This window comes from Channa argus, chromosome 18, assembly GCF_033026475.1.
Source record: "Channa argus isolate prfri chromosome 18, Channa argus male v1.0, whole genome shotgun sequence".
Classification (NCBI taxonomy): Eukaryota; Metazoa; Chordata; class Actinopteri; order Anabantiformes; family Channidae; genus Channa; species Channa argus.
This window is the reverse complement of record NC_090214.1, coordinates 5,906,612-5,918,360: the sequence shown is the minus strand read 5'-3', so window position 1 is coordinate 5,918,360 and position 11,749 is coordinate 5,906,612. Positions and strand designations below refer to the sequence as shown.

At 39.1% G+C, this 11,749-nt stretch overlaps 1 protein-coding gene across 2 annotated transcripts; it reads right to left on the bottom strand.

The window, feature by feature from the left end:
- Window positions 1–89: 89 nt before the first annotated feature.
- prkaa1 (protein kinase, AMP-activated, alpha 1 catalytic subunit) lies at window positions 90–10,531 on the bottom strand. 2 transcript variants are annotated; one of them, XM_067483462.1, is made up of 10 exons: window positions 10,336–10,473; window positions 9,165–9,204; window positions 8,754–8,895; window positions 5,930–6,023; window positions 5,527–5,671; window positions 4,959–5,046; window positions 4,211–4,435; window positions 3,580–4,099; window positions 3,262–3,388; window positions 90–2,688 (listed from the first exon to the last, which is right to left on the bottom strand). In XM_067483462.1, exons 4-10 carry the CDS (start codon window positions 5,987–5,989, stop codon window positions 2,411–2,413), a joined length of 1,443 nt encoding a protein of 480 aa, XP_067339563.1. In that variant the 5' UTR covers window positions 5,990–6,023; window positions 8,754–8,895; window positions 9,165–9,204; window positions 10,336–10,473; the 3' UTR covers window positions 90–2,410. The 2 variants fall into 2 exon arrangements, with proteins under 2 accessions (XP_067339563.1, XP_067339562.1); XM_067483461.1 differs by lacking the exon at window positions 9,165–9,204 and having other exon boundaries at window positions 10,336–10,531.
- Window positions 10,532–11,749: the final 1,218 nt, after the last annotated feature.

Sequence of the window (11,749 nt, the reverse complement as noted above, 5' to 3'; positions counted from 1 at the left end):
GACAATTTCATAAATGCTGACTACTTATTCTTCAAAGATGTTTAAAAAAAAAAGAGAATTAGAACATACTGAACTTTAACAGAACTGTGTGCAATTTAGCTGTTTATTAGGCAGTTGTGTATACAAATGATTTCAACACTGTCCTTTCAGATTTACACTTGTCAATCTGGTAGGTTCCCTTCACACACCAAAGTGTAACAATTTTTTAAAACAGTTCAAACGGATAGGCTTTACCTGCTACTAGTCAAGGTTTCACACAACCTTACACACAAAACCCATCATGTGAGCCACAAACAATTTCGTAATCATGTCTTGCAGTTGCCCATTAAAACTAAAAAGTTTAGTTTTACAATATATTTTATAGACCACATTGTTTCTTTACCATGATCACAAAATGTCACAAACTCTAGTGTAAAACTGAGACAAAGTTTAATATCAACTAAATATTTCAGTCCAAACCCGCCACACAGGACCCTCCCCAAAAAAGAACAGAATTGTCACAATATTTGTCACTACAATTTTTTTAACTACTCTGAAATGTAAAATACTCTATACAAATGAGATCATTGATGTTTTTAAAGCTGTAGACAACTTGAAACCCATACTTCAGCAATTACTGACACTTCTTAATAAAAATAAACCTATTGATAATGAAATGAGATACCATATTACTATTTAAGTTTGGGTTCGCTTTGTTCCGTCATTATTGAACGCACTGTAGCAGTTACTGAGGTCTGCAATAGTTTGACATCATTTTCATCGTTGCAGCCATTTGCAAAAAAAAAAAAAATCAGATCATTCGAAAAGATAGCATTAAAAGGAAAAACCTTTAATACCATCTCTTCAAATAACCAGATTTTTTCTTAAAGTAATGATAGTTTTAAATGACACTATCAAAATCATGCGTGGACTTTAACCCTTAAAACTGCTAACAGTGCCAATAAATCCAACTTTTACCAACATAAAAACTGACAGTACTGATAACGAGGCAGCAAAAAAACAGAAAACACTTAAAACTGTAAGACCGTGGTAAGGAAACAGAGGGAGATACATATTTGATAGTGTGAGCTTGCAGGTATAATGTTTCTGATTAAATTAGTCAGCATGATTTTTCAATTCCATGCTCGCAAATTTGCTTCTGGGTTTAAAATAAAACCTTTATCAAAATCTGTCTTCTTGACTATATTTTTGTTTGTATTCACCTGCAAACAGACATTTTTTTTTTTTTAAACGCACTGCACTCCTATTATTCATGTTCCAATCGAGCACCGAGGCCTCCACACTTGTCATAGATTGGCATTTATAGGTTGAATGTAAGGAAAAGGCATTTCACTTACGAATCATACTGAAATTCTAATCATTAATCTACTAAAAAAAATAAATAAGAGAAAACAACCAAAAAGTTAAACTCAACTTGTCATTTTAATATATGACACTGAAAAGAATATTTGTAGATTTTTACTGTCATGGCAAAATACCTCTTTAATGGTCAAAGTAGGTTATATTCATCTGGAAAGACAATCAAGTATCAGAATAACTGTGATTGAAAGAAACAAAACTGATATTGATTTAAAAACCAGAGAGTAAAAAAGGAAAAAAAAAAAGGATCCAGCAATAGATCTTAATGCAAGAAAGAAAAAAATAAACTATTTCTAATAGAACCAACGCTCTGTCCACGTAACGTACTGATAAATATAATCACATCTTTATACATAAAAATGTAGGGGACAGACAAAGTCAAAGTTTTACAGGACGAAAAATATGAAATTTAGTCTGACAACTCAGATTTACAAAAAAGAAAACCAAATTGTGATGCATTGTTTTGTCCCTGACACAAGACAGAAATAAAGGGGTCATTGCACTTATTTGGAGTCCAATGAATGTGACGGGTGGGCCCCTATAAATCTGCACCCCTTTCTCTGATCCCCACTGAGAGAATACCGAGCAGCAGGAAATGAAAGAAACTTGTGCAAAAGTGCTTACCACATCCTATATGCCACCCACCTATCCCTCAACCAGTGGCTCTTTCTCTGCAGGCAAAAACGTTCTCACTGTCTGTACTGGAAAACAGTGCTTCCTGGCTACAGTACAGAAAATTCAGTGTAATTACTTATATGTATGATGGAATGTAGACATTTGCTATTAAATTGATCAGGAAATTGCAAAAACCCCTCCTAAACATTGTTCTCTCCAAGCTAAGAAATAGCTGGTCATTCTTCTTTCCCAATAACCCCTTACATCACCTGTTAGCTCAGTATGTGTCCATTCAGCTAATGGAACGCCAACCTGCATCAGTGCCATGGAACAATCACTTCATCCTTAGGCGGGATGAATTGAGCCATGAATCAGTTGCATGCTTATTGCTATAAAGACACTCGGAGAGGAAAAAGGCTAGCGATTGTTTTGCAAGCTATCGTGCAAGTAGTTTAATAAGATTTGCGCACATCTCAAAGAACTCAATGGTGTGACTTCCTGGTCGAGGGACAGATGTGTTTTCCCCGCCTCCTGTCGATTCAATGGATGAGGTCAAAGATGAAGCGCCCTCTGCAGCCTTGGGTGGGTGTACCTGGCTAGGTGCAGCTGCAGCATCTGTCCCGTCTACATCATTCTTTATAGTGGTGCGATAGTTGCCCACAGACCCAGAGCGAAGAGGGGTAGCAGTTCCAGATTTTGTCTCCACCATATCATCTGAAAAAACACATAAAACAAACATGTTTTGTAATGTTTGTGTATTCACATACAATATAAAAATTGTAAACCATGTTGCTGGTACGCGTTTCCACTCCCTGAAAAATGTCTTAAATCTGATTCTGTGTTGTATTGTTTTTTTCTGAGCAGCTAACCTGAACACCATGGCTGACTTTGTTCCAACCAGTAATTTACCCTGATATCCTGCACACAGCATACCTGTGCTGCATTAATGGCCCGGAACAACACTCTTATCTCATATTTGCCTTTGTGGTACTGCCGCACACCTACGCAGACGCAGAAGCCGAGCCCTAATCAATCAGTCAATCATTTATAAAGTCTGCACTGAGGCAGCATGCTACAGGACAGAATCCAAGTAAACACAACCTAGATACAGAGAGCTGAATTCAGAGTTTGCCAGTGCCTAAACAAAGAAATTGTACAATGGTATTAGGACAGTTTCAAAGATACCACTAACATTAGATAGCAATACAATATGTAGTAAAAGTACAAGCATTCATCCGTCTGTTTTTTAAACTATATCTTAGGAAATAAAACTGATACACAACTTACCATCTATGCTACGGAAGTCAAGGAGGTAGGTTCTACTGTCCACCTGGTAGAGTTGAAGGCTCATCTTTGTTTGCATCCCAGTAATAGGATTCTTCCTTCTTACACGTAAATAATATGGATTCACAACCTGAACAAAGAGTTACGAAGATTGAATGACTAAGCGGAAAGTTTTAAGTACAAAATTCACCAATATTTACAGTTGGAAAAAAAAAAAAAAACACCCAAATTTTAATTGCTTGTCAATGATGTGACACCTCACTTCCTTGTACTGCACCTCAGGTTTATTTTTACGTCTGCTTAATGGACCTTTTCCCTTACCTTCCACTCATAATCCAGCTGTTTCATTGCACGGCACACTTCCGACATGATATCGTTGGGTCTACTCTGACTCCGGATACCCAGGTGCCACTTGGCCCTTCTAACACCTTGGTGCTTGGACTTCTGGGGGTTCAATTCGTCCAATGTGTGACGAGGCCTGGGAGGGGTCTCAGCCACGAGAAATGGAACGCGCTCAGGATGAGGTTTGATAATACCAGACACAGCGGCTCCAGATGAAGTTAGGTGCTGGTCATCTAGAAAAGTGTCAGGAGGACTGGACGCCAAGTAGAAATCCTTGGCTTCACTCATGATGCGACGATTGTCAATGATGAGGTGGTAGGCGACGGCCAATGGATCCTGATGGTTCCGACTATATATGCAAGCCAGGACTTCCTCTTCTGTGCACTCAAACTTTTCACACACCTCCTTCAGGGCTTCATCATCAATCATGTTGTTGCTGTAAGATGGGTCTTCAGGGAACAAATACTTGGGTAGGTCCTGTTTGAACCACTCATCCTCTCTGTGGTAGGATAAATTGCGTGTCATTAAGAGTAGTTTTACAAACTCAAGACAAAACACCCTTTAACTTAGATACAAAATAAATGACTGTGATTAATTTCAACCATCTCACCGAATCTCTTTGATGGTGGCTCTTTTCATGGGGTCCACCTGCAGCATGTGTTTAAGGAGGCTTATTACTGAAGGGTTCAGATACTGCGGGGTGAAAAATATCCCATCGCAGATCTTCTTAAATAGTGTTGGCACATGGTCATCATCAAACGGAAGTGTTCCACACAACAAGGCATAGAGAATGACACCACTGCTCCAGATATCAACCTCTGGACCAGCATATAACCTGAAGAAAATGAGGGGAAAAAAACAAAAAAAATAAATAAATTGGAACACTGCCATATTAAGCTGCGCTCTTATTGTATATTTTATACAATGCATTGCTTCGGCCAAAACCATGTTGTAAAAGCTATTTTCTCCTCCACATTGAGAATCTCCCAGCAAAAATAGACCCCAGTGGCTAGTTTCACAATTAAGAGTCTTGGCGTCATATTGGTGTCAGGGTGACATCACCCAGCTTCTGACAGTAGCTCTCAAAGTGGCATGAAGGAGGTTTAACAACAACCTTCTTACATCTGTGTGAGAAATGCTGTAACAGTTTTGGTCAATTTCAGTGTCCCAAATGGAAAAACATTATTTTTAAATTTTTTGTCCTTTTGGCTTATCCCGTGAGTTCAGGGTCGCCACAGCGGATCATTGTCTGCATGTTGATTTGGCACAGTTTTTACGCTGAATGCCCTTCCTGACACAGCCCTCCCCAATTTCTACTGGGCTTGGACCGGCACTGCACAGCTGGGGAAAAACATTACCTTCCTGAAATGACCTCAGGAGCAGCATAGTTTGGAGAACCACAGCTTGTTCGAAGGAACTCTCCATCCGACATCATGTTTGATAAACCTGTACAAAATTATAAACTATTGATACTGTACACGCATATTTCAAACAGAGATGACTACATATTTGACATATAATAATGAAAGACTTATCCTGAGGGCTTTGCTTTGAGCTGTGGTTTTTTTAGCAGGCCCCTATAACCTTGGGTGACATTCTGAGCTTAAAACCAAGTTATGCATATTTGCTAAGCATGATTTAGGCTAAAGGGGAATCTGGTATGTTTTCTCGTAAATAAACAGTTATGTGTGTATTCAGTTTCCCACCACAGGCCTTTCTGTGTACTTCTTGAGGCTTAACGGACATATTTAATTGTAACTGTATTTTTCATATGACAATGCTAAAGCTGATTTTGTTTTTGTTTTTTAAGTAGTCCAATATGTGAACCTGCTCATAACCATAATGCATTCACATTTCGTTTTGTTCAAATGATCTAAATGTTTCATATTATGATAGGGTCACTTGTTGAGACAAACACATACTTACCAAAGTCAGCAATCTTGGCATTCATGTGTGCATCAAGCAGCACATTTTCAGGCTTGAGGTCTCGGTGCACCACCATGTGTCTGTGGCAGTAGTCAACTGCTGAAATAATCTGCTGGAACAGTCGACGACTCTCCTTTTCATCCAACTGTCAGAGCAGAAATGATGCATTAGGTGTGATTTTCTCTGTGACTCAATTAGCACAGCTGAGCAAGCAGCACTTTGTGTTGTGTTGTGATTTGATATCTTTTCAAGGCACGGTTTTGTGGTTTTTGCTTCACACAGTTCAACGCTTTTATCGAGTACATAATGTACTTCTCTCTTCCGATCATTCGCTGAATATAAAACATATGACAAGATGGAAAAATAAGGTAATAAAACATTCTCCAGTATCCTAGTGTATTACCTTTCCATTTTTGCAGATGTAGTCAAAGAGCTCTCCTCCTGAGACATACTCCATCACCATGAAGATATCTGTTGGGGTGCTAATAACCTGATACCTGTAGTAACGAACACAAAGTTTAGAACGTATGAGTCAAGTAGCTGATAATGCTCAACTTACACCAGTCAACCACAACTTTATATACCACCTGGTGATTTTACTGTTGTGGTGGACAGGGGTTAGCATGGGAAAAATTTAAAGCTGGCTGTAATGGCAGGTTTCAGAAAACAGTGCAACACAGCTTGCTTGGGCATGGGACTGTGTAACTGCAGACGACTCACAATCCCCATGCTGACCTTTGTCCACCACAACACTAAAACCACCAGGTGGTGGTAATCTCCTGAAATTAACTGTTAACTGTCAATTACTGTAGAAACATCAAACAAGGACAGTGCAAATGTGTTTCTGCTCTGTTTTTTACTAAACCAAGGCTCAAACTCATCTCAGTAAAAGATGTGTGTGGCTCCATGTTTTAACGCCATGACTAAATCATTACATCATAGTGTTAAATGCTGAGGTTAAGAAAATAACAGCTTTAATTACAGCACTGTATGTCACATCATCACACGAATACCTTTGCTTTCCCTCCAATTTTTCTGTAGTACGTAAAAGTTCATAAAACCTCACAGATATCTAAAAAGATTCCCATCCCCAAATGCAATGCTTGTTTATGGAACCTGGACAGTGTCTGAGGACATTTGATCCCTGGCTAGGGGATTTGTCAGGTGTGTATGACTCTGTCTGTTGAACTTATTTCAAGTTATTCATAAAACTTAGTTTGACATAAAAGAACAAATGCCATGACGAACTCCTCCTATACATTATGTCAGGTATATTGCAATAATTTCCACGTTTGATACAACTCAAACAACTTTATCAGTTTGTTTTGGTAGGTTTTGGCTGGGATGAAAGCTGTCAATGTCTCTGGTGTGGACTTACAACTAGACAGCAATCAAAGTACTACAATGGTATGAACTGAATTACTAAACTACAGTGTCATATGCTCAATACAAACAACCCCATCTCACTGGACCACCTTAAAAAATACCGGTGAAAGCACTTTAGCTGTTGAGTTTTACATTTCAAACAACAGATAATGCCTCCAAGCAACAAAACGCTATGTTAACTACAAATTACCACATCTGTATTCATGTGGTAATTTAAATAGAGTAAATATAGCAAGCCTGGGGTTTTCTGTTTAAGCGTAAGTTATGTGAGCATGTCGAGAGAGAGAGAAAAAAAAAGCAACTTTCAAACGTATTATAAAAAGTATTTCAAGAGCACAAGGTAAAGCCTGGTGGAGTGACTTAAGTAACTTAACAATTACTGCCTATCCTGTCATTGCAAGGCTTAGTGGGAAATTCTTGCACTACAATATCCTGGCACTGGCACTGCATTTGCCCTCACTAGACTTTTCAGGCTAGCCAATACAAGCTGGGCCATTAACTAATTTTAAAAAACTCAATACAAATTCAAACATCTACAATAATAACCTGATAAATATTTGGTAAACACAGGGAGGAAAAAAGAAAACTACCTACCACCACTACTACTTATTAACATAAGACGGAAAAAAAGACCCCTACACCAAGCAAATAAAAAAGGCCAACACCTGCAAGCTCAAACTCCTACAACTACTGCCATATAAGCTATCAAACAAGCATCTTATAATAATGTTAGTTCACACTCCTGCAGCAGTATCTCATGTCTGCCTTTTTTAGTCTTAACCCCACATGACAATAACCCAAAAAAGAGATTTTAGTGTTCTGGGTATCATTGTGCAATAAAACAATATGTGTAGAATTTAGGTCTTTTATGTAATTTATTTAAAAGCATGGTCGTTGTGCAAAAACATAGCACGCTGGCTGTGGAGAGTACCGAGTTATTCATTCACAAATAAGGGACAGTTTAGAGCCATTACAGGACATCTCTCTTGCCCTCTCTCACACAGACAAAACAGAGTTTACATACTTGGGCATGCATGACATGGTGCTGGTATTTCAGGCAATTAGCTACACCTCATGGTCAGTTAATGACCCTTAACTGTGGCCTTGCAGCCTGTGGACATTCACATACCAGAGAGAAAGTACTTCTGCAATTTTCTAATTATATTTTTTGGATAAGCAACTCCCCCAGTAACAGTGTACAAATATGGCATGTGTTCCCAAATGGAATGATTACATCAAGCTACACAGTGGCCATTACATTACTTATTAATAATGATACACCCCTAAAAGAAAGCAACAACTGCATGTTGATCTGGCCTCTTGTGATCTGTGTCACAATGAGCGCATAATTTGAAGGTTGAACAACTGCCTAATTTAAGAACTACTTATCTATCTGTAATCATAGTGTGCAGCTGTTTTCAAAAATGTCATCAACTATTTAAAAAAATACCTGATATTTGCCTAGACAATAATGAAAATGCGTTGAAAGTGACAATTCCTTCCTGCTGAAATGCAACAGCTCTATTTATACCCATTTGAATACATAGCAAATACACATTTAGTGAATTTAGGACGAAGAGGTCAAACAGCAAGGGAGGGAAAACAACAAAAAAACACTTTTGTACAATGAAATAAAAGCCCAACAGAAGGGATAATCAAAACGGGCAGTAATGGAAAACAAGCAAAGTACTAATGCGAGAGGAGATTGGGTCAGACAGATACCATCCTAGATGGATGTCTTCTAAAACACACCATTAAAGCCTGGAAATAACTCAGTGGGTGGCATTAATGTGGCGGCAGAGGATTATGGAGAAGCAAGCAGGGTGTAATCTAGGACTTACAGTTTAATTATGTGAGGGTGCCTGAAAAGCTTGAGGTTTTGGATCTCTCTACGGATCTTTCCCACCACATCCAAACTACGGATCTTCTGCCTGTTCAAGATCTTCACGGCAACTTGATGCTTGGTCAGCTCATGTTGGCCCACTGCAGAATAAACATGATGAGAGCAATGTGAGTAATACCATTACAGCCTTTATATGTGGAAAAAAAATGAATATGATATAACTTATAATAAGCTCAAATTACCTTTACCTAATTATACAAAAACCTGACTATTAACATAATGCAAAACACAGTTCAAAAAGCTTACTTTTTATTTTTAGACAATAGTTTGCAACTGATTTTAGAAGAGGTTTCCTAACTCAAAAGATTTGTTTTCTTTAACCCACAGATGTAGTCGAAGTGAAAATTACCAAAACTGATGTTGCAAGTTCTTTACCGCAACAGTGGCAGCTAGGAGGAAAGTAGGCAGGAATAACTGGAACATATATCATATAAACTTACAGTACAGTGGGGGAAAGCATGCCAATTCAATGGACGGTGAAAAGACATCAAACTAGCACATTTACATAAAAGCTGCCATTGATTTACCAGTTGTGCTAGTAGTAGACCATTAACTGTCTCTTAATCCAGACCACAATCACAGCAAGGACTCCAGTGAACTGTGGACTACTTTTACTCAACAACAACAACAACAAAAAAAAAAAAAAAAACCCGTGAAGTGCAGAGAGGTGACTCATACTGGGAATTAACCAACTGTACACAAAGCTACTGGCTGTTCTGACAAGGCCCTGGTTGGTTCACTTTTTTGGGGGGGTAATTTAGAAGTTAATAATATGTTCCGAGGAGAAGAGGCACGAAGGTGCCTACACAAGCATAAGCTGAAAATAAAGGCACACCTAAAAAGAAAAAATAAATAAATGTGAGGAAGCACATATAAATATTTAATGAACTCCTATAGGCATTTTAATCGGATACGTGTTGATGCAAGCAGAGCCGTATTATGACATGCCGCCCTCTGTACAAAACTGGGCGTAGATTGTGCTGGTTTTTGCCCAACTCCCTCCTTACACATTACTGAGAGGTTTACAGTCTGCTCACTCGGGTGGCAAATGTTACTCATAAGGAAGGCGAAGTTGAGATCAAGCACTGTACACAGTTGAAGTGCTTTCAAATGTTACATGAAGATATGAGATCGAGAGAAGGAAACGAGATGGCCCGGGATGATTAAACGCCTCCCGTTAATTTGTGCCCAGCTAGCGCGGTTACCAGCCCAGTTTACTTCCCGGTGTTTGTCTTGACAAACGACTTGTGGCTCTCTGATTAGCGCATACATGTGGCTAACTTCGCAGCTAATGTCACAAAAGCTACCGCTTACGCGGTGCAGTGCACCTACTCCCCCAAAGGAGTCATGTCAAGTGAAGAATAGTTGAGCTAACTAGCGGGACAACAAGTGTGCTACCTTCCTGGCTTTGCGACAGGTTAGCTTTCAGAGCAGGCTAAATTAGCAGCTAAGCTAAAATCTCCCACTGCCACCATCTTCAGGTTGACAGGATGCGCAAACGCCAAAATAGTCAGACACACCTTTAACCTTTCCAAACGTCCCCACGCCGAGTGTGTCTCCGAGAATGTAATGTCCAATTTTAACTCGTCCCTCATGTTTTGGTTTTTCCGTCGACATCTTCCCGCAGTGGCCTTGCTGCGGGTAAAGCTAGTTGCAGAGAGGGGACCGAACTCCGCTGCGCTCGATTCTCCACTAGCAGCAACGGTCAGTGGGAGGCGCCCCGGATCCTGCGTGATTCGTTAAAAGCGTGGGTGACGTAGTGTGTTGCCTTCGAATGTTCTCAGTAAACTTCAAAATCAGTGTGTGATTATCAAGCTGCCAGAGAAGCTGTTGCTTCTCTGAAGCCTTTTGAGTTGGTTGCGGAGTGAAGCGCGGTGCACAAACCGCTGTATATAAATACATATTAATATGTTCAATGTACATTTTAAATTATCTGCCCAGCTTGCATTGCAGGACAGTGTATCACGGTATATCACTGTCATCATTGCACACTGTAAAGTGGACTTTATTCTATGTATTCTGTATAAAACTTGAGAATAGAACAGGGGCTAATTCTATTCTCATGTTTTATACAAAGAATATTTTGTGTATTTAGATTGTATACACTCGTCCCAGTAGCAAACGTAAACAAATGGAGCAAATGGAAACATAAATTATTTACACACAAAGCTAAATGGCTCCATAAAGGTTGCCATAAAGAGCCAAGTGGTTGTGGTGCAAGCTTAATGTGCATCAGCTCAGCACTGTAAGGCCTTATGTGGCATGACCTTTTCCTAAGATGCAGCATACGGTGCTTTAATATAACTGGTAAATCCCATGGAAAATATCAACGGTGAGTCACATATCTTAACCAACATTTGATTGCCAACACTAAACATAGTATGTAGTTGGGAAGTAACTTCGTGTCAAGAAGACAAACTGTTTAAACATAATAACTGAACTTCCTTTTATTTAATGGCACAAATTCTAGGCTAATGGCCAAACACCCCGAAAGAATCAAGTCTTTTGAATACTCTTTCACAAATTCAGTATTCATGCTGCCAGAAACCAGAACTTACAATGTGGTCCTAATGTAGTCCCCTCTACTGTATGTCATGTCCTCAGAGACTGAAAACCCTCATAGACATGTTGTGAATAATAATGAACCCACAAACCCCAGGGCGGGCTTGAGATGTCTTGTAGGAATTAACAGTTAGTTAAAGGTCCTTGTCTGGTACAGCACTCGGTGTATACTTCTGTGTTTCCGTTTGCTCGTATGTATTCTGGTCTCTGTATGTGATTTTCTTTTTCAAATGAAAGGTTTTGCAAGTAGTTTTCTCGGTCTCAAGAAGTTTCTATACAGTTTTTTTTTTTTTTTTTAACAGTACAGTCATCTAGGTTCTAAAGTTTTCTCAATGTCGACATCTTGTGGCTGCCTGAGGATCCTGCAGGTAC